The sequence below is a fragment of the Suricata suricatta genome, chromosome 11, assembly GCF_006229205.1.
Source record: "Suricata suricatta isolate VVHF042 chromosome 11, meerkat_22Aug2017_6uvM2_HiC, whole genome shotgun sequence".
Taxonomy (NCBI): domain Eukaryota; kingdom Metazoa; phylum Chordata; class Mammalia; order Carnivora; family Herpestidae; genus Suricata; species Suricata suricatta.
Window position 1 is genome coordinate 11984030 of NC_043710.1, and position 23383 is coordinate 12007412.

At 44.7% G+C, this 23383-nt stretch overlaps 1 protein-coding gene across 6 annotated transcripts in view; it reads right to left on the minus strand.

Moving 5' to 3' along the window:
- Positions 1 to 23383, minus strand: part of CTNND1 (catenin delta 1) — a 48762-nt gene that overhangs the window by 4985 nt on the left and 20394 nt on the right. For 4 of the 6 annotated variants that reach the window (XM_029956046.1, XM_029956045.1, XM_029956043.1 and 1 more), the window contains exons 2-17: positions 20434 to 20552; positions 18897 to 19188; positions 16843 to 16914; positions 15699 to 15851; positions 14566 to 15101; positions 10764 to 11227; positions 8747 to 8930; positions 7680 to 7797; positions 7057 to 7210; positions 6661 to 6678; positions 6141 to 6209; positions 5198 to 5325; positions 4946 to 5096; positions 4049 to 4241; positions 3595 to 3709; positions 2991 to 3078 (exon numbers count right to left, since the gene is read on the minus strand). In XM_029956046.1, the coding sequence (XP_029811906.1) occupies positions 2991 to 3078; positions 3595 to 3709; positions 4049 to 4241; positions 4946 to 5096; positions 5198 to 5325; positions 6141 to 6209; positions 6661 to 6678; positions 7057 to 7210; positions 7680 to 7797; positions 8747 to 8930; positions 10764 to 11227; positions 14566 to 15101; positions 15699 to 15851; positions 16843 to 16914; positions 18897 to 19091 (2638 nt within the window). In that variant the 5' untranslated portion in view covers positions 19092 to 19188; positions 20434 to 20552. The remainder of the gene's footprint in view (positions 1 to 2990; positions 3079 to 3594; positions 3710 to 4048; positions 4242 to 4945; positions 5097 to 5197; positions 5326 to 6140; positions 6210 to 6660; positions 6679 to 7056; positions 7211 to 7679; positions 7798 to 8746; positions 8931 to 10763; positions 11228 to 14565; positions 15102 to 15698; positions 15852 to 16842; positions 16915 to 18896; positions 19189 to 20433; positions 20553 to 23383) is intronic. The other 2 variants (XM_029956044.1, XM_029956042.1) reach the window with 1 other exon arrangement.

Sequence of the window (23383 nt, forward strand, 5' to 3'; positions counted from 1 at the left end):
CGTCTCTCAAAAATAAATTAAAGAAACATTAAAAAAAATTTAAATAAATAAATAAATAAAACAAGGGATTATTAAATTATTTGGTCTCTAGACACCTTTACACAGTCTTAAAAATTACAAAGATCCAAAAAGTATACATTGGTGTAGGTTATATGTATTATTATTCTACTGTATTGAGAAATTTTGAATATTTCACTTAAAAGTAAAAATAGGGTGGCACTCTGGTGGCTCAGTTGGTTAAGCTCCTGACTCTTGATTTCAGCTCAGGTCATGATCTCACAGTTCAAGTCCCATGTTGGGCTCTGTGCTGACAGTATAAAGCCTGCTTGGGGTTTTCTCTCTCCCTCTCTCTCTGCCCCTCCCCCACTTACACTCAGTCTCTCTCTCTCTAAAATAAATAAATAAATAAATAAATAAATAATTTTGAAGTAAAAATAGGGCCACATGGGTGGCTTAGTCAGTTAAGCTTCTAACTCCTGATTTCAGTCCAGGTCACGATCTTAAGGTTCATAAGATCAAGCCCCACCTCAGGCTCTGTGTTGGTAGTGCAGAGCCTGCTTGGGATTCTCTCTCCTGATGCCCCTCCCTGTTCTCTTTCTCAAAATAAACATTTTTTTTTTTTTAAGTTTAAAAAGGGGTGCCCAGGTGGCTCAGTCAGTTAAGCAGTCGGCTTTGGGTTAAGTCATGATCTCACGGTTCATGGGTTTGAGCCCTATCTCGGGCTCTGTGCTGACAGCTCAGAGCCTGCAGCCTGCTTCAGATTTTCTGTCTCACTCTGTCTTGTTCTCTCAAAAGTAAACATTAAAAAACATTTTTTAGTAAAAATTTAAAAAGTAAAGTTAAAAATGTTTATTCCATGTTAACATTACATTTTTAATGATTTTTAAAAGCAAGTTTGTTGGGGGGGGTTGTGTTTGCGTTTTAATTTTTGCACGTCTTTAAAGTTTGGCTTAATAGAAGATAGCTGGATTTTCCTATCTGCTTCTGCATTCAATCTGTTGTGATGTTATTTTATTTGAAGTAGATGAAGAAAATCCAGCCTCCCACAGGAAAAAAAAGTAGAAAATGATACTTTTAACAATCTTTTCAGATAATTATATATATTCTTTGATAGTACACTAATACACAAGTAGAGTTTCTCTAAAGTTAGCAATAATGTGGAATCTGAATCCAAATGAATGATCTCTTCTTTACATTTTGTTAAATTAAAATGCATTGGTCTGTCTTGCACTTTGAATGGGTCAATTACCCATGCAGGATTCTGAAACATCATATATTAGTCATTTGGAAAATACTGGTTCATAGAGTAATGCAGCTCTTCTAAATGTTAACACATTTCATTATACAACACACACACACACACACACACACACACGCACACAAATCACATTCATAACTATCACCACTGGTTTCATTAAAAAGTCTTCTGAAACACCTGGGTGACTCAGTTGATTAAACATCCAAATCTTGATTTTGGCTCAGGTCATGATCTATTTCATGAGATCAAGCCCCGTGGCGGGCTCTGCAATGGCAGCATAGAGCCCTTTGGGATTCTCTTCCCCCCTCCTCTCTCTGCCCCTCCTGGCCCCATAAATAAAATAAACTTTAAATAAATAAATAAAGTCTTTTAAGTATGGGGTGTTACCAGGCTCATAATGGCAGGTACAAGTTTGTCAAAATTATAATTTTCACTTGAAAATTCAGGCAACAAGTACTGTCAGCTGTTTTTCTCAAAGTGACAAGCTCACTGCATTCATTTTTGAGAAAACATCTAGCAAACACTCAAGTCTGAATAACCATAGCTTGCCATTTTTCCCTAAGCAAAAATGGCAATCCAGAAATCTAAGCATGGCGGGTCCACTCAGAAACTCCAGCTAGAGCACCCGTGCTTTCCTGCAGGTCCACCATCACACTCTGGCTGCAGCACAGGGCTCGCTGAGTACTTCCTACTTCATCAGCACGGGAGATTTCAAGAGGCGTGCTCACAGTCACAAACAATAAAAATAGTAATTCCTGTAGCCCCATCAAGTACATTCACAAGTGAAACTGGCTCTTTTTCAAATTATGAGTACATGGCCACGAAGACTAAGACGCCTAGTGTGGTGTGGGGTTGGTACCACAGCTGCTGCGGCAAACACCCCCACCCCCATGGCTTCTGCACAGTCAGCACAAATGTCAGCAGACATGGGGATCCTCGCACCACATCTCAAGAATACTGATATTGGGGTGCCTGGGTGACTCGGTTAAACGCCCGATTTCGGCTCAGGTCATGATCTCACAGTTCATGAGTTCAAGCCCCACGTCAGGCTCTGTGCTGACAGCTCAGAGCCTGGAGCCTGCTTTGGATTCTGTCTCCCTCTCTCTCTGCCCCTCCCCTGCTCACACTCACTCTCTCTCTCTCAAAAATAAATAAAAACATTAAAAGAAAATGCTTCATAAAACAAAATACATTAATATATCTTTTGGGGGAAAAAATTTATTTGTTCACGTGGCAAAAGTGTTTAAAAGATAAAACCACAAACAGCAGTGGTGATCTCTGGGTAACAGAAATAAGTGGTTTTTGTTGTTTTTGTTATTTTTCTGATGACCTGAATTTTCTAATTTTTCAACAGTCCATATATTACATAGTATTATATGGAAATTTAAAACCAAAAAATAATCATTATGCAATATATACATGCATCAAAGCACTATGTTGCACACCTTAAAATTAACACAATGATACATGTCAATTATCTCTCCAAGAGAGAAAACAGTCTAAGTCTGCAAGCAAAGACAGAGGATCACTTCCAGGCCACCGTCTGTTTTCTAGTGCTCAGGCCCACCAGTTTCTGTGGTACAATCCTGAGGTGAAGCATTATTACCGCCTACCAAACACTGTGTTAGCTCACACAGTAACAAACATATCTTCTATTCCACGGGGAGTAAGCCCACTCAAGAACCGCAGTGGTGGAGTAAAAGCAGAGGGGTGTGCCCCCTGGATACTGCACCTGATTTCTGGTTCCGGTCAATGAGAGGGAGAGTGCTGTCGTCATATGAATGACTGCTCTGGCTTCGAGACGCATTGTTCAGATTCACCTGGAGGCAAACATGAAACGCAACAACGTCACGGAATACTGAAGTCACCCACATCTTACTCCCCAGTGGGCACAAACCTTTAGGTCCCTATTCCCAAAGGGACCTCCTATCTATATAGTGAAACAAATGAGGGTTCTGTGGCTTCTACTTGTGGTCCTGAGCAGGAGATTACAGAGGTACCAAACACTCGTACCACCCGAAGGGGACATAGTTTCCAGTAAATTCCTTCAAGGGCAATGGCACATCTGGGGAAAAGTCAAACAGGCCATCTTCCCCCGTCCCCACCAGCGTGGACAGCATGCTGTGGCCCCGAGGATGACCATACTGTTTGGGCACCAATGAAGCGTAGCACCGTTCTTTTCGACGAAGGAGTAAACCGAATGATCTCCTTACTCACAGGGACTTGGGATAAAGCAGGACTTGAGGCGATAGTGAAGTGGAAGGAGCCAAAGACGAAAGTGTTACATGAAACCAAGGGAAAAAAGGGTTAAGTCTCGGGCCCAAGAGTTACTCTACCTGAAAGTCTGATTTCTTCCAACCTTCTTTTTCCAGTGGCTTCCGCAGCTCCTTATATCCCCAGATTGTCTGTAATACAAGTGCTGCTGCTCGGACTTCTTTTTCTGAACGGTTCCTTTCGAGGAAAGTAAGAAGATATAGAATTTAGATGTTAATAGCAGGGAAGAAGCTGAGGACCTGTACTGTCTAACATAATGCAACATAAGAACAGAAATGCCACATGAGCAAGATGAAGTGTTCACCAAGTCCTGCATTGGGCCCCAAACAGCAACACAAAAAAATGTTTGATGCAACAGTCTATCAATTTCCATCTCAACATTAAAGACAAAAAACAGAGCATTATCTCTTCACACTTCGTACGTAAAATAAGAAAGCAAACATGGAATGCTCCTTCCTAGTAACTCCCCTCTCCCACACAAACTCTTCCAGTTGTCATTTTCGGTGTTAAACTCACCCTGATTTGTTGATCAACACCAGCTTCTCAATACCCTGTGTCTCTCGGAGCTTTTTGGCAGCCTCCAAGTTCTCAGCAATAACCTCGTTGATGGTGTTCAAAAGAGAGACCACGGTGTCCTCAGAGAAATTCTGGATAGAGCTCTGCTGCCCTCCTGGCAAGTTCTTTACCAAGTTCGGAATAGCATGTTTACCTGCGGTGTTAAGACAGATGCAGTGTGTGCAGGAAGAACAAGCCAAGTACGGGACAAGGAGCCTAACACTGTCCTGAGCCGCATCGAAAACATGTCTGCATCAGTCAGCTTCACTCTGCTATGGGGTTCCCGTATCGGAAGAGCCATGAACACATGGTCCTTCTTACTCCTTTATGTATTCTCCCCTTTAGTCACATTGAAACTATGTAAATACTTTATATCAAATAATGTTATAGCCTTTTCAGATATTCTAAGGAAAACAGTATACATATTCCATATCGTAATACTGTAGTTCAATAAAATAGTCACTATGAATTTAACAAACACCTGGGCTCTGCCGGGACCCACCTACCTATGTTAACTCTGGGCAAATTACCTAACTTCCCTGACAGTTTCCTGACTCTGTAAACATCGGGCCTCTGTAGAATGGGGAGGACTGAATGGGAGCGCACACCAGCATTTAACGATGTCCATTAACAAAGCAAGCGCTTAATAAAGAATAGCTGTTTTTATTCTAGGTTTGAAGAGTTATCACTTCTGGTCTTTCTCGGAACCGTTAAACTAGAACACTCAGAACCATAAACTAGGGAGGGCAAGCCAGGATCCCTCTTCTCAGCCACTTCAATAGTGAACCACTTAGCATCTGCCAGATTAAAGGCTCGGTCCTGGATGCAGAGATTACCAGCGTGCGTCCAACTCCTTACCGATCAGTTCCTTGTTGCGAGCATCTACAGCCAGATTCCTCAGTGCTCCGGACGCAGCTTTCACCACGCGCTCGTGTTCATTGGTCAGGAGGTCGGCAATGGCAGAAAGAGCCTTCTCTTGACGCAGAGCAGAGCGGATGTATCGACCGTACTAGAAGTGACGCACGGGAAGAGGTGAACAGATTATAAACAGTGGCAAACTAGTTAGCTATGTTCTCCCATCTCTAAGTCCATCTTCTAAATGGTACCCACCGTCCAACGCCCAGCACACAAGTTCTGGATAGCTCCCGCAGAGGCTTCCAAGATGGCAGGAGTCTTGCTCTCCTTGAGGAGTGAGATGTATATCCGAACCACCTCTGGCTGAAACAAAAGCTCATAGCCTGCACAAGAAAGGGCAGGAAGGCAGAAGATGCTGATCATTACCTAAAACACCGGGCTCTGGCTGGCTGAAATCTAGCCTCAGTACTCGGGATTGATGGATTTATGCTCCGATACCATTAGACTCCCTACACTCTCCCGCTCAGCCAACAGCAAACTCAAAGGTTTGATTCCATGCCTCCCAAAGAATAATTCATCCATGGTAAGAGCAGAACAGACCTCAACCATCATCTGCAACTCCTCTCTCTCCTTCCTCCTTGCCTGTCATCTTCCACAGTTTACTTTGGCTTTGGCACTCAGAGCATTCAGATGCCCACTGACAGCACTCAGGGTTAAAAATTCCTCATCTCAGATGAATTATTTCTAACTTAACTGAGTCATTCTACCCACCTTTACGGTGACTAAGTAAAAATTTAGATTTAACAACATCTAAAATTTTTACATCCGTGAAGAGCTGTTAGTTTAAACTCCCTGTACTAGTAAACATAAACACTCAAACTGTGAGAAAGAGGCTTCTTATACAATTAAAGTCCTAAGGACAGTAGTGGTTACTTAGAGCACCTCTGTTTCTGGCCTAGACTGCCAGAACCTTACCCATCCTCCAGTAATCTGAAAAGTTTCCACAACAAGCTATCTTTCATAAGTTACCGCTACAACACCAGCTTCCCAGTGCTCCACCGTCACTCCACACCCAGAGGAGGAGGGGAGGGAACAGGGATCATACTGCACAGTCTAGTGTTAGGCTACCAAATGCTTATTGTGGACCATGTGTCTGAGACCGATACCCCTGGAGACTAAAAAGAAAAAGATAACTTACCCCGAGCAGGACTAGTTCTTTTAGGGAAATCCACTGTATCGTTTGCTGGATCCTCTGTGGGTTTTTTCCCTTTGGAAATTAAAAAAAGGAGGGAGGGGTAAAAAGTTTAAGAAAGAAAAGAGTACACATGGTGTGTTTTTTATTCTTCAGTCAAAATCTTTGGATCAGAGATGCATCAAGAGGGGGAAAAATTAAACCAAAAAACAAAAACCAAGGTCCCCCCAGCTGTCCCAGCAGGGAGCTGTGCAGAAACAAGGACAGAAAACAGGCAGCAGACAGACAGGTAAGATAAGGATAAGCACCGTTGTTGCTGTTGTCCTGAGGGCTGATCGCTGGGTCCGCTACCCAGACATAGCATGCCATGAGCCGTTAGCTCCAAAGACCTGGACTTGTTTCAATGGTCCCTCTCAATGGAATTTTCCTACATGCATCCACAAGGAAGGGTTAGGAAATACTAGGGAAGCTAAAACCAAAGCATGCAAATTAGAAGTCGGTAAGCGCCTTAAAAGTTTCCACTCACCTCTGGAGAACCACTCATCTTCCAGTGCGTCACCCAAGGTGGAAAGCAGAGAGAAATGAAGGAAGAAAAATGCAGGAGAGAGATGTCAACAGGATCATGGGCAAATAAGCAGGGAAGCAGGAAGGAAAAGAAGAACACAGGAAACACAAAGGAGGAATGGGGGAGAAGGCCCCAGGTTAGCTGAGTTCTCATCCTTCACTGCCCCCAAAATGACACCACTAACCACCACACCACCACCACCATCACCGCCATGAATGGAGCACAGGAGGCGGCTGCAGAGCAAGGACAAGGCAGACAGAGGAACGTCTCAGCAAGTATTTTGTGCCTAAAGCTAAAAGAGTTCCTTCCCCTTCCCATCCTACATTAAAGAGCAAGGAACAAAGAACCAAGACTCACCTTTGCCCTTCTTGGCCCCAAAGCAACTGGCAGCATGTGGCCCAGCATTGTTGGCAACGTTGGGAGGTGCCTCTTGGTAACGCTCTGCTTGTGGGATCTCCCGGTGAACTTGGTACGACAAATTCCGGAGAAGGCAAACGCAGTTCTCCACAAGCTTGGGAACACAAGATAAAGGGCTTGGTGAGCGAGGAGAATGCCTACCGTGATTTTCCCAGCAATGATTCAAGTATTAAAACACCGGTCCCCAAAAGCATAGCCCAATCTGTCATCTCTCACAAAGCCTCTGATGTGCACCAAGCTTCTCAAAAATCCTTGCAGCCTCAGGCTAAGGGAAGGTTTCTGCCACCCTGCGGTGTGTGACCAAGACCGAGGGTCACCCTGACTTTTTCCTACTTAGGAAGACAGAGAACCTGGGAAATACAGCTAAACACCTTTAAAACAGATCATACAGGTGAAGGAAACTCTAAGGAAAATTGTTCGGTTCTAAGGTGAACAGCTTAGGAAGGGGCTGGTCCAGGCACTTCAGGCCACGGGAAAGACAGCCTGCGGTGGTGCTCGGTGGCGCTCGGCACTCCGCCGCCTCGCGGCTGCCGTGAATGCAACTCACTCAGCCGTGAGCTTACCTTGCTGTCTGAATCCTTCTGCCCAATCTCAGCCTGCACGATGAAGATCAGGGCATCCACTAAACCATCACATTCCCGAAGCTTCCGGCGAGCCTCACTCCTCTCTGAGCTGACGTTCCTGAGGGGGAAGGGAGAGGCTTCAAGATGACTCAAATCTAGAAATCTTCCCTTAATATCTTCACCATTTACAAGCTTCCTCCATACCTTCTCTTTTCACTATAATGAGTAACGAGTACTTGCTATAAGCAAGGCACCGCAGTTAGCGAAAGAGGAGTTGAGACAATCCCTACTTTCAGGACGTTTATACCGACCACAGTACTTTAGGATAGAATAGGTACTTCTTGCATGGAAGTACGAATGAAGAATAGGACAGAGCACACGGAGTATACTCCAAAGAGAGAAAGAAGAAATCAGGAAAAATGTCATGAAATTAAGGCATTTTTGAGTTTAGCCTCAAAAGCTAAATAAGGAGGGGCGCTTGGCTGGCTCAGCTGGTAGAACATGTGACTCTTGATCTCAAGGTTTTAAGTTCGGGCCCCACGATGGGTGCAGAGAAAATTTAAAAAAAAGGGGGGGGAAATCTGTAGGAAAAAAAAGATAAATCTGTAGAAAAAAAAGATAAAAAAGACAGGGGTGATGGACTGAAGGAAGAACAGATCCTTCCCCTGTCCTTCTAGTACTTTGTACTCCTTTTGTTCACTCACTGCAGCCTTATTTGAAATACAGATCATTGAGGGCAGGGACACACAAACACACACATACAAGCTCCGAGCTTGGGACTCAACAACTGCCTCAAGTGTGACAGATATTGAACAAATGTTTGCAAAGTAAATGAATAAAGTCAAAGAGGCGCAGGAGTGAGACTGTGCAGGGAACAAGTAAACCGGCATAACAAACATAGGTGGCATACAAAGGAGTAGTGACCAAGGTAGAAGACAGGCTGGAGTCACAGGAAGCAGTATTGATAGGAATGGAGGCTGAATGACAGGCTAAAGAATTTAAAAAGAAAAACAAAATTTCAGTCCTCAAAAATTCAGTCTTGGTACTCTTCGGAGCCCTTATGTTACCTAAGACAGCCAGCCGTGTTGGTGAGCACCGACTCCCACTCAATGTGGCGCGGCTTGCAATCTTCGTTAGGTTCCCGCTCCCAACCAGAATGGGGGATGATCACCTCATCCGTCAAGGCGTGCAGCGCATGGTCCACAATCTCCATTTTGATTGAGTCATGGGATGAGAGATTCCACAGGGTTCCTGGCAGAGACAACGTATCAGATACCTCTCCAACACCCGACACAGGACGTTTGAAGAAAGCCGAAGAGAATCCTCTACTTCAGCATTTCTCAGATTTCCCCACATATTATAATCTGGTATAACCAGATACATTATACTGATATTTAAGCTTCTGTTTGGGCCCACAGTAAGAAATACACATTATGGCTCAACATACACATCATATATATATATATATATATATGCATATATATATACATACATGTATGTGTGTGTGTGTATATATATATGTATGTATGTATATATACACATATATATCATGAAATAAAATGTCCCCAAAACAATACTCAGTATAAGCAATGCTCTCTGGGCTACCTGCACCAGAGTTTCTCAACTTCAGTGCCACTGACTTTTTAGGCCAGATAATTCTTTGTTGTGGGAAGCTGACCTGTCCGCCGTTGGACGTTTAGCATCTCGGGCTTTTACTCTTTATGCCAGTAGCAGTCCCCCCAAGCCAAGTTATGACAACCAAAACTTTCTCCAGACATTGCAAATGTCCCCTTTTGGGCAAGATCAGTCCTAATTGAGAACTGATAATCTACCCTATTTCTTGTTCATTCCTTCTCTTGAAAATACTGACTGGGATTCACAAAACGCTATTCAATATGCACTAATGGGTCACAACTGACAACATGAAAAACAACTCTTCTAAAGCAAGGACCACAAGTTCAATTGTCTACACACACGAGGCAGGTATGTCAGTAGCAGGTATTTAAAAGAAATTACAAGACGGGCACCCTCCTACACTGTTGGTGGGAACGAAAACTGGTGCGGCCGCTCTGGAAAACAGTGTGGAGGTTCCTTAAAAAACTATGAGTAGAACTCCCCTATGACCTGGCAGTGGCACTGCTGGGGATTTATCTAAGGGATACAGAAGTGCTGATGCATAGGAGCACATGTACCCCAATGTTCATAGCAGCAATGTCAACAATAGCCAAAACATGGAAAGAGCCTAAATGGCCATCAACTGATGAATGGATCAAGAAGATGTGGTGTATATATATATATACATACAATGGAGTACTACATGACAATGAGAAAGAATGAAATCTGTAGCAAAATGGATGAACCTCGAGGGTGTCAGCTAAGCGAAATAAGTCAGGCAGAGGACAGATACCATATGTTTGCACTCATAGGTCTAACAGGAGAAACCTAACAGAGGACCATGGGGATGGGAAGGGGCAAAAAGAGTTAGGGAGAGGGAGGGAGGCAAATCATGAGAGACTCTTGAATACTGAAAACGAACTGAGGGCTGAAGGGGGAGGCAGGAAGGGGAAGGGCAGTGATGGTCATGGAGGAGGGCACTTGGGGGAAAAGCACTGGGTGTTATATGGAAACCAACTTGACAAACTATATGGGAAAAAAAAAAAGAAATCACAAGAGAGCACAAAAACGGCAAACAGCCACTCAGCTTCAGTGTTTGGAAGACAACTTCCTACATGACAGTAGTTGGCTAAAGACAATGGAGTACGTTCAGGATTATTGCAAACCCGAGCGCTCACGTACAAATCAGCTCAGACCAACCATCAGGGAGCAAAACAGACCCATGTTACCAGCCCTCGCATGCTTTTAACTGAAGCCAAGAATCTGGAATTTTAAGTGACATCTTCTGAATTTTAAACATCAGCAACCAACTCTTTAAAATTTTGAAAACCTTGTGTGATCCAAACAAATCTGTGAGATGGATTTGATCCAAAGACCACCAGTTCATGAGAGGAAATCATTCTACCTCTCAACATCTCTAGGGGTTAAGAGGAACCCCAACCGAGCAGGCCCCTTGTGCCTGTAACTTACCAGTAATGACTTCAGTGAGGTCCATATCACGAGCCTTTCGGAGTAAGCGCACAAGGGCAGGGACACCATCACAGTTTTTTATGGCAATCTTGTTATCCTGGTCACGTCCAAAAGAGATATTCTTGAGAGCTCCACAGGCTCCAAGATGCACTTCCTTTTTGGGGTGGTCTAACAATCCCACCAGTACTGGGATCCCCTTGAGCTTCCGAACATCGGTCTTCACCTTGTCGTTGCGATAGCACAAATGCTGCAGGTACGCAGCCGCGTTAGACTTGACGGCATCCAGGCGGAACCCTAACATGGCTATCACCTCCGGCAGCTCTGGCTGTCTCCAGTTGGGGGGCGGAGGCCCTCCCTTGCGCAGGCTATCCAAGCTTGCTAAACTTCCCCGTTCATGCTGGGCCAGAGGAGCCCAATAGTACTGGTCTGACGGCACCTCCTCACCAATCATGTCTTCATAGCTCCTGCAGTGTTGGAAGAACCAAGAGGAAAGACAAATACATTGAGTTGTAGAGTCTAGTTTCCCCGTGAGCTCCTGTCACCCCTAACCCCAAAGGCAAGCGTAACTTCGGCTCCAGTACACTAGATCTTACCTCTCCTTTGCATAAATGATATACTGATCAATTTTTCTTAAGGAGATAAGGTAAACAATTTTAAAGGCATCTGCAATTAGATTAAAGCCACCTTTTTTTCCTGTCAAGTTTACTAGCCTGGAGGAGAGTAACAAATATTCAGAGAAGCTAATCACAAGAAAAAGAACCAAATCCTGACTGCTTAGCGCTTAAACGATACCTGACAGCTAACCTCTCTGGGTAGAGACTGAAAGAAACCCTCAGATGACAGAGTTAAACCAAAGAGGTCAGCAAACAATGTCTGAGAACGGTTCTTACAAGCCTTTAGCTAAACAGGAAATGAGGCATTTACACACAGGAAACAGCTGCTGGGATTAGACCCTTAAACACACTTCTTATTTAAGCCTTGCCTTATCTTATTTTGGAAATTAGAGGAGGTGATAAGCGTACAGTCCAGGCCTTCTTGGTACATCACCTGAGGACCTGGCTTTGGTATGAGCTTGAACATCAACTTTTATAGTTCACCCCAACATCATCTCTGCTATTGGACAAATGTGTAGGAGATACGATTTCTAGCCTCTAATTTCTAAAGACAATACCTCAGATTCTGTCAAAACAGAGGCTACTGAACACCACAGCATTTGGGATACCCAGTCACCAAGAAACGAACAAAAACAAAACAACTGAAGGTTTAGAGAAAAGTCTAACCAGACAATTCTTACTTCAGTACTACCAGCAACCACTAGAGGGTGAATCTGACACACTATTATTTATTCACAACCGCCGGGAAGGAAGAGACCCATTATCTGTGAGCTCATCTCACTCTTTGGCTCCCAAAGGAGAGAGGAGACTCTATTGTGTGGAACTCTCCAAACGAGCCTGTTGTTTGTTCCACAAAACCCCTCCCACTGTCACCCAACCCTCAAGGTCAGCCAGGAGCCAAGGGCCTGCCTCCTAGCTGCCAACATCAACCACTCGAGGGCAACGCAGACAGACAAACCATTTAGTAAAAAAAATCACTATTTTTTAATATACCTGAAGCAAAATGAACAGGTTATAGAGCTAAGTTTTAAATGTAAGCTACTGCGCAGTATGTTAAGTAATATTCCAGTTTAGCAGAAGAGAAAGAAAGTCAGGGTATGTTTACCTGCATAGGAAAAAAAGAATTCAAAGGAAATGCACCAAAATGTTAACCATAGACCTTTATCAACGGATGGTGTGTGACTTTCTGTGTTTTTCTAGTTTTTAGTGGGCATGTTTTACTTTGATTATTATTTTAATATAACCAATCACAAAAACAACTGTTATAACCAAGATTTTGGTCACTCAGTTCTATTTCCTTCCTTCATAAGCAGTGGATCATGACATTCTTGCCCTTGTTTTACAAATAACAAAGCTGTACCCAGAAAGATTAAATGACTTGCTTGAGGCTACAGAGCTAGTGGCAAAGGCACAACTGGAACTAGAAGTCTTTTGGTTCAGTGCTTTCCCCACTAATCACTCTGCCTTACTGCTTCCGTTTGACCTTGCATTACTCTCATAGGCCTGGAGCAGGAAGCAGCAAATGTTCTTGCTAGTCAAGCAGGTTTCCAAGTCCAGAGCCACCTTGGAACAGACCCAAGAACCAGGCCCCAAACGCTCTCTTTATGTCAATTGCCACAGTGAGCAACAGCAGAGAATGACCTGGCCACCCACACCCAGCTAGGTCCAATCACTCTACTAATGAGGAAGTCAGAAAAGCAGACTTGTTAACAAGCAGAGGGGCCAACACCCTGGGCAGACTCCTACGGTGATAGCTGTTATCTCCCAGTGCTCCAGGTTGTACCAGCTGAGGTCTGGTGTCCACCCCACTCTCCCCTCCCCCCAATAAAAGGTGAGTCACCTGGGAATTGGACTAGCTGTCCAAATGATACAATGCCTAAAAGGTGAGTGACTCAGGCTTAGATAATGGGGCCTCTACCCCTGGGCCCAGCCCAGTTCCCTATTAACCAAAGCTACCCAATATGAGGAAAATGAGCACCAAGGCATTTGCTTTAGAAGGTTATGACCCCACAGAGAAATTCAGCAACAGCTGCTAGACTATCCTCACCATCAAGAGGTCTATAAATCTTCTCCTTTATTTCTTATCATTTTTCCTTGCCTAGTAAACACTACGTCTCTGATTTAGTCTAAATCAGGATTGGCAGCCTGTGAGCCAAACTTGTTTTTGCTCAGCCCCAAAGCTAAAAATGGGCTTTTATATTTTTAAAAGGTTGTATAAAAAAAAAAGAAAGAAACCAACCACACACAACAAAAATGATACATGGCCCACAAAGCCTAAAATAGTTCTTATCTAGTCCTGTACAGAAAAGGTTTGCCAGCCCCCATTCCAAAGCATTCTCTCAAGGCAAACCATTTACCAGCCCAAACATCAATCACACCCTTTTTCAGATCACCAGGGTCTCCTGGGATAAGTAGTAAAGTCAGAAGAGACAGCTGCTTAGTGACCTTTCAGAGTGTCACTAATGTACCACCCTCAAAAGATGCCACCCCCAATGCACTTTATAATCAAATGTAAGAACCAAAACACAAAGTGTCAGTCGGGGCTTTTGTGAGATCGAGGTTTGTTTTTAATTTGAGATTAAAATCACCATGGGGAAGGTTCTCCCTTCACTGTCTATTTGGGCCCAGAAGAAAGCCTAAAACCCTAAACTCTGGATTCCAAATCAGATGCTAAAGAAATTCACAAGATCATGGGAGGGTCCTGTAGCCCTAGGCAGCAAGCTCCTTTGTGAGGCTGCCTGTCACTAAAAGGGGGCAGGGCAGAAAGAACAGAAACTCTCCACATAGAAGCAAAGGCCAGGATGTAGACCAGTAACCATCACAAGTCATTTTCTATAATTAGATATATGACTTTTACAATGAAAAAGTGACAAAAAAGCAAGTCGATATTTAGTAAAATCACAAAAGGGAAAATGAAAGTATCTCTGATTTAAAAAAACAAACAAACAAACAAAAACGGAGAAAGAGGGCCTGGGTGACTCTTGATTTCAGTTCAGGTCGTGATCCCAGGATCGGGGGATCAAGCCTGGCATTGGATTCTGCACTGAGCGTGGAGTCTGCCCGAGATTCTCTCTCCCCCTCTCCCCCCACTTGCTCTCTCTTCCTCTCTCTAAAACAAGTTAAAAAAAAGAAGAGCTATCCCTTTTCACTGTCTTGAAAAGACCCTCCCCTCCCCTCTTTTTCCCTACCTGAGTCTTCGGCGAGGGTCAGAGGGCGTCCCCGTCCGACGTGCAGTGCCGTAATCGGACATCATGCCGTAATCCAGGTCATCATAGCCCATGCTACGCTGGTCGTCCTCTAGCCCGTACGGCTCCGGATGAAAACGATGCAGATCCACACTGCTCCCACCTACCCGAACCTGGGGCTGGGGCCCGTAGACATCCTGTCTACTAGGAGCCCGATAGCCCTCCATGCTGGGCCGATACCGCTCCTCGATGCGGGTCACCCGGGACAGACTGCCATAGTTGTCACTACTACTTGGATAACCATCTTCATAGTGGCGGCTATATCCATCAGGAGGGTAGTGGAAGTTCCTGGGAAGAGTAGCAGTGCCTGCCTGCCCCACGTAGGGACCAGGTCCCCCATTGCCATTCTTGCGGAAGTCACGACCCAGAGTCTGGATATAGTTGTTAGAAACTGACGAGGCATCCACAGGCAGCCCATCTGGTCCCACAGGGACTGGCTGTACTGTCCGTGTTGTCACAGTCTTCACCACTTTCTTGACCTTCAAGTAAGGAAAGAGGAAAGAGTGAACCAAAGAAGCTTAAAATCTAGACTCCTCTAAGAAATGAAATAAACCCCTACTGCCAGCTTACTTCATCTAGAAATGCCTTACACTTTACCATCTACGCTTCTCTCCGTCTCAGAGGACAGCTGCGCTGGCAGTAACTGTGCCTATAAAAGAGCCACTGCAGACCCTGGAAGGCTTCTTTCTTCCCCATTCCATTAGATCTTCTCCAATCTCTCCTAAATTCCCTGTCTGGCCAGAGAGCACCTTCTTTATGCCTCCACTACATACAAAGAACACCTTTTATCCACCCTAATTTCGTTTTTGTTTTTGTTTTTTAAAGAGAAAGAGAGAGACAGAGAGACAGAGCACAAGCAGAGGAGGTTCAGAGATAGAGGGAGACAGAATCCAAAGCAGGCTCCAGGCTCCAAGCCCGATACAGAGGCTCAGGCTCATGAGGTATGAGATCATGACCTGAGCTGAAATCGGGAGCCACCCCAGTGTCCCCATCCTAATTAAGTTCTTAATCCCTCCCAGTAAAGACCACAGGAAGACGTTTCCATCATCCCAGACCTCATACAAGTTTTAGCTTACTGTGGTCTCTGTGCGCCGAGTAGTTCCATCATCAGAGGTCTCCACGGAGACAACAGACATGGCTCCCTCCGGGTCCTCCTCCGTGTAGGTTTCCACAATCTGCCCTGGCTCCTGCATCCTGGGAATGGTACTATACACAAGGTGACTGTGATCCTGTATGGAAAAGAGAAAAAGCAAGGAACTATTAGGCCATAAAGATCAACAGTCCAACCCAATGAGAAGCAGTCTCCCTAGAGACAAAGACTCCTCATGCGTCTTCTATGAGCCTCAGGATTTTTAGAGGGATAGCTTTCCCTACCTTTCCCCACCTTGTATAAAAGAGCAGAAGATATAATTTCCCAGTTCTAGTCATTTAACAAATATGAAAGAGGGGTGCCTAGGTGGCTTAGTCAGTTGAGCGTCTGACTTTGGCTCCGGTTATGGTCCTACAGCTTGTGAGTTTGAGCCCCGCATAGGGCTCTGTGCTAACAGCTCAGAGCCTGGAGCCTGCTTCTGATTCTGTTTCTTCCTTTCTCTCTGCTCCTCCCCTGCTGATGCTCCATTTCTCTCCTTCTCTCAAAAATAAATAAACATTAAATACACACACACACACACACACACACATATATATGAACTGAATTAATTATAGCCACATCAACACCCAAATGAGAGAGACAGCAGATTTAACTTCCCAGTTCTGGTCATTGAAGTGAATATGAACTGTGTTTACCACAGCTACATCAACATCTGAGTGATCCTTCAAAAAAGGAGTTCAACCAATAAAGAACTTTGAAAATGAACCAGAAAATCCCCAAAAGAATCCCCATCTTCTGACCACTCCATTACCCTTCAGAAACTGCCTAAGGCTCAAGACCAGCCAGATTTCAGGTAGAAATAGAAGCATGCCCATTCCAGAAAAGGGATGCAGTGATTGAAGGATCAAATATCAGATCAACAGCAATTAAGATTCATTCCAAAATACATGCATCTATATGTTGAAGTTCCACTTTTTCATTTTCCTAATTATTTTATTTTCCTAATTAATGGGGAGTGGGGTGTACTTATAATGTACCAGACACTTTACAAGACACCGATAGGCGCTTACACGCTGGGGAAGGGAGAAGATATGAATGAAGAAACCGAGACTGTGAACCTAAGAAGTTACCTGGGGTCCGTTGAGTTTCAGATCCGAAAATTTCTGTCGCTCAAGGTCAGCATCGCCCACAAACCGGCCGTTCTGAAACACAGCCCACAAGAAGATCATTCATTATGTGGCCTTCCTCTGCTCTATCAAATACAAATGAACTTTTTTTTTCCCCAAACAGGAAAAGGGCTTTCAAAATGATATTTGTGGCCTGGAGTCCTTTTGTCAAGTACTTATGAAAGAACATCACCCCCCTTTAGTTTTAGCACTTTCCTCAAAATTGGAATTGGGTGTGGCACTACAAGACTGGGTCTCTGAAGTAAAAGCTCCAAGAGGGCAGATGTTTTTTGTATTTTTCTTTTTCTTTCTTTTTGGTCAGTTTTGCTCAATGATTTATTTCCAGTGCCTTGAACAATGTTCAGCACATAACAGCACTCAAAACCTATTGGCTGAGTAAATAGAGACTCAGGTAAGTCCTTAAAACTGTAGGGCTAGGATGGGGAGTTTCCAAAGGCCTTTATTGCTCCTCACATCTTCATGCTCTACTACCACTGGAAACTCCCATATCGAAGAGACACAAGAGATAGGAGTCTCTCTTTCCAATAGGAAGAAAATGAATACCCCAAATCTCCTCAAGCAGACAGGTGTCTCCACATTATCTTCACCAATGTTTAGAGGCAAAAAACAGAAGTTGCTCATCTTAAGCAGTAGGAGATAATCTGACATTATACTACGTAAAAATACATTTGACTCCTCCTCTTCCAATAGCAAACTGTGAGATCCGGCCACCTTGGAAGATTTCCCCCACCCTTCTCCCTTTACATAGGGAGTGTAATGCTTCAGGGAGGGGAAGTTGAACATTATTTTCAGGAAGAAGGAAGGGTGTGGCTTCTCTGCTGAACAGAAGTTAAAAATAAAAAAGAGAAAGAGAAACCTTCCCCTAAATCCAGGAATTCCCCACCACCTCCGAGCCTGAGCAGTCCTGCTCTCCCCTTTCATTGTGTACCTCTCATTCCTGACCCTCAATTCTGGTTCCTATAAAAATCCGAGGAACGTTACAAACACACTGCCTCCAAGTTCCTGATCATCCCCTAAAGGGACTTCTGTCCTCTCATTCGATATGCTCCTTGGCCTGAGGGACCTTCCGTCTTACAAAATGATAATGAGGACAGCGACTAGAGCTTACAGGAGCACAAGCACTGTTGTTACTTCCCATCAGAGATCTCTTAAGATAGAGTCTACTGGGCAAGGCCTACTCTACACACGCACACGCGCGCATGCACACACACGCACACACACACGCACACACGCGCACACACACACGCACGCGCACACGTGACCTCAGACAGATTATATCACAGCAAAGTCACACCAGAGAAACCATGGGAAACACAAGATACTTCTCATTTCTAACACCAACTCCCCCAAGTCACATCACAGAGTCAGCCAACCCAGAGACCACCGGCTCCTGTGGTTATCTGGGTTAGACAGCAGCACAATTCTCCTTCTCCAGCTCTAACCAGTGACCCCTTCCCTCCAAGACATGATTTGCAAAGCCAACAAAACAAGCACGCAAGGACAATATGGAACGGGAACACACAATTTATGGACACTGCCACACCTTCTGAGCAGATTGTTCCCTGAGGGAGACTGAACTGGAGCCGAGAACACAAGATGCCCAACTGCGCCAACCACTAAGCAGGCGTTTACTTTCCTGAATTTTTGATACCAAGCTGGGGGGGGGGGGGTTGCGATCAGAGAAAACAGAAGTAACTTGAGAACAGCTCCAAACTATACAATCTACCATTACCAGAATTATATCCCAACCCAGAAACCCCACTCCAGCAAAACAGGATGTCAGACAGATGCTTCTCGAGATACGGCCACTCAACTCAGCAGAACAGCAACATCCCCTATGTCTTAACATCAGTACTAAACATCCCTGGATAGGTTCGCCATGAAGCAGGGGCACTGGACAGCCCACCACGAGGAAAAGTAGTTTCCCAAGTAGGATCATAGCCTCTCTATGACCATGCCAAAGTCCTACCTGCAGGTCTGATGGAGAGAGGGGTTACCTGATGCCGGCGGGTGAGGGTGCCGTTGGCCATGAGGGGGTTGGCATCTTGTGGTGAGACCCGGACGCGTTCCAGCTGCGCCGAGACGTGGCGCCGTTCCTCCTCCAGCGCCCGGGTCAGCTTCTCAAACTGGGCCTCTTGCTCCTTCACAGAGGCCAAGATGCTGGCGGTCGACTCCACCTCTGAGTCGTCCATGAAGGTAAGGGGCGGAGCCGCCGCAGGGCAGGGTAAAAAGGAAGGTGTGGACCACAGAGGGAGGAGCAAGGAGGGAGAAGGGCCCCCTCACTTCACACTACCGGGAGAAGGTAAGAGAGAGGAGAGAAAAGGTCACAGGTCAGAGAAGACAGATGAATCATTAATCCCAGAGCCAAAGATGCCCTCTTGTGGTTTTACTGCAATGCAGAAAGCCAGCCACCACCAAGCCTGGGAGCCCATCACCAGTGTCCACTCAAGCAGGATCCTTTTGCCCACTACCCTTTAATAAATGCCTCACCAGAAATAATTACTGAATGGAAGGGTGCAACTAGACCCAAGTCTACACTGTTGGCAGAAGAGGGGGAATACAGCTAAGGGCGGTAGTCATGACAAGAGATTAAAATTAGATTATTTTTCCCTAGAAAAATTCGCTGGCATCAACTCAGTGAAAATTTTAATTCGACGGTACAGACCGGCCCTCGCTGTCCTGCGAGGGCAAGCCGCTGCGAGAGGTAAGGGGGCAGTGCAGATCCACAGATCTTCGTCAGCCTCCCCAAATCTGAGCGCTGAAGTGGCTGCAGTGGTGGCCAAATACACTAAATGAATATGCTACATTAAAATGTCGATAAGAAATGGAAATATTAAAAACTTCTTATCAAATGCAGGAAGCAGAATGAAGCCCCCATTTTTAATACATCATGAAGGGGCTTTTCTACTCTTCAAAACTGCACTGCAATACTGGAAGGCAAACCGTGTGACTTGGCTAAAGGAGACAAGTGAGTAAAAAACCCCACAAAAATTCCATTTGTAAAAAGGCACTCCATGCAGCGACCTTCGCCTCCCTTGGGGAGTAGGAAAACGAGCATGAGGCTCAAACTCTGAAATTGCCCCTTGAAGTAGTTCATATTCCAACTCACAGACAGTCAATTGCTGAAACTTCTTACATCCCTGTTATTCTACAGAAAGCTCTAAATAAACCAACTGTATTTTTACATCTTTACTTATTCCAACACAGGGTAATATCCAAGTACCTAGAGGGTTGGTGTGGTAGTTATATAATAAATGATAGTTATACAAAAATGAAGAGTTCCCCCATCCTCGTACATTAACTGCAAGTTGGCCAGTCAGTGGAGGGGCACTGTAGTCATACTGTTGGACGTAATAAGGTTTCCTGCTTACAAATTGGCTATAGGAGATTTGATGGCCAGTCCACAAGATACCATGTCGAGAGGCAGGTTTTAAAATAAACTCTCTTCCCCTCCTTCGCCACCCTCTCAGCAACCCCCTAAAGAAAAAAGACATGTAAAAAATTTATTCTTAATAAACGTAATTCCATACACACCTGTTAAGAGAAGGTCGTAATTGATTGGCTTAACACAGAGAACAGCCCAGTCTAGATTCAAAAAATCATGGGAGAAGCATCCCAGCCACCACAGCAAGGAGGAAGCAGGAAGGAGAGAGCTGCAGAAATATTTGGAGGAAAAATGGGAATGAGAGGAAAATAATATATACACAAAACATTTAAAAAATAAGAGGGACAGGGACAAGCATTGGGAGAAGGACAATCTGGGGATGGACGGGAGTGAAGTATAAAATATGACTCGGGATTGCTTAATGTGACAAATGCCCTTTGGACTTTGCTCAGTCTTCAGATATCTGGACGTTGGATATAGTTTTCATTAAAACCTGGATTCTACTGTCAGAGAGTACTTCTGTACAGAACCAGGGACAGCTTATAACATAGATAAAAACTCACTTACCCCTATTCCCAGCAACCAAATTAGGAGGAAAAAAAATTTTGTGTTGGAATGCCCTTCCCCCTCCTTCCCACCTCTAAGGCAGAAACCTCAAAGCCCAGTCCCAGCATGCCCACAAAGACATTGAGAAACCAGTGCAACAGTTGTAGTGGGGAAGACATGTGGAGACTAGCCTAGGCTGAGCCTTTTGCTTCAGTTCCCTTTCCCACGCTCCCCAGAGCCCCGCCAAACACAAATGCTTGGGTCCTTGGGCCCGTGTGCTTTAGGATATACGCAGCATTCTGCAAGCAAGAGCACCCAGAGGAGCAGATAGACAGGTGCCCAATAAACTGCCTAATTACTCCTCCACTACAGGCTCCTTCCAGCGGATCCAGTGCCTAAATCCAAGATCGCGGCAGCCCTCTCTAACTTCCTCCTACCCTGGCTCTGCGCTCCCACAGTCACACTTCTCAACTCCTGTTCTTCCTTCCGATATACTGCCAACTTCTCCCATTTCCACCCTATATCCCAACAGGCCACTCAAGGTTCTTTAATGAAAAGTATCACCATTTTTTTTTAAAAATGCTGCTCCCTTTTTCTTTCTATTGCTTCATTTTAACCACTGCCCTTCTCCGCCATGTACGATGACCTATGAACCTTCCATACCAAGAGGACTCTACGCCCAAGAGAGATTCTTCCAATTCTAGATTTCAACAGGGCCCAAACTGCAGTTACCACTCTGGCAGCCTCTGCCCTGTAATCTCCTTTACTAATAAAAGCCCAAATCGCCACTGTTCTGGGGCATATAGTGAAAACACTCCCTGATGCGGAGAAACTATCACCCTGGTATAAACAGCCACTTTTCACCCCTACAGCTTCAGTTAAAAGAAGGAGTTAAGGAAGGTGGTAGGAAAACTACCCAGGGCTGTAGGCCAGGAGCACAATCTTTTCCCATGTTGATGGCTTTAAAGGCTGACCACCTGGCTCTAATTTGGAGGAGAGGACAGCACAGTTGAGCAGAAAGAGAGGGTCAGATTCCTGGGCCTAATAGCATGGGGAGATATTCTGTCTCAACAAGAGAAGCCGAGGCTGTGTGGGTTAGGACTCCGAAGATTGGTCCCAGTCCTGTCTCTGCCACTAGCCAACAATGGCAGAAAGTCACTGCCATGTTCTCATCTGTAAGATGCCAACATCACCAGCCCAGTTTAACCGTGGGTTGCTAAGAGAATCAGGTGAGATAATGTACATCCTACAAATGAGGTATTAAGTTGTTTCAGGAGTTAGTTTCTATCTCCCAATTATATTACTTAATGGTAATGCCTCAGCCCAAAAGTATTCTGTGAACTCGCAGAGGAACTCACTCACCGGATCAAGAGCGTAACTGGGTTCTCAGGAGTGGACGGGCTGGTTCCCTGCTCCAACTCTATTCGCTAGGAGGTCCCACCGAGACCAGTGTTTCAGGGACACAGGGTGCAGCATTACAGGTTGGCTGTAAGTTCCTGACCTCTCATTTGAGGCCTTAGTAGTTTATTACCAAAGAGAAAGGGAAGGTGAAAAGAACTAACAATTACTGAATGTTTTACATTTATTATCTTGGCAATACTTACAACCCTAAGGAAGTAAGTTCTACTGCAAATGAGAAGGCAGGCTCTAGGTGAAGAAATTACCCAAGGTCTAGGTTAATAGTAAGTTCCAAATATAAACTCAGATCTGTTCCATTCTAAAGCCTGTGTTCTCTTTCTACTATAGGCTGTCAAGCCCAAAAAATACAAGCCTAGTAGATGGACAGTCCAGCCCTTCTCCCCCAGTCCTTGAGCTTTCTGACCAAACATTACAGGAAAGGTGGGAATGGGAGGCTTCCATTTTTCCTTAAAGGCTTATTCATTATGTCTACATATAAGATATAAGTGGGAGAACAGAACCAAATGAGAGGAAAAAAACAAGCACAAGTGGAGGAAGAGAATGAAGCTGCTGGCAAGCTACCGACCACTGCCTCACAACCCAGACTTAAGCAAAGTCTTGTCCATGCCATACACACAAAAAATTACACTTTAGACCAGCATCTGCAAACCATTAACTGACTTTGGCAATTAGAGTCAAGAAAGCCATGGGAGTCCAGGCCAACACCTTTCTTAATATTTTCAAATGAATTAACACTGGCTCTCACTACAAAAGACCATCGGGGAATTCTCAAAGTGAGAAGGAGCAGGGGAAGGTGACACATACAGTGTGCCTGCTATTCCTCTAAGACTGGACTTTCCTTTAAGACAACAATGGGTTGTACTTCTAACAAGCCACAGGTCCTACAGACTTGTGAGTCTACAGCAAGGCCCTGACAATGGTACAAATTCAGTCTCTTCTGTTAAGAATCCCAAACCAGAAGTTAAAGTGGATCAAATACCCAGCAGGACCAAACAGACAATGCCAACCAGGTAGCTGGACCAAAAAAAAATTAGCAATAGCACGGTCCCTGGAATGGTCTATTCTACTGTAACCTGGCCACAGAAATCTAACTTGGAATTATGCATTTCAGGGGTTAAAAATACAGGCTTTAGA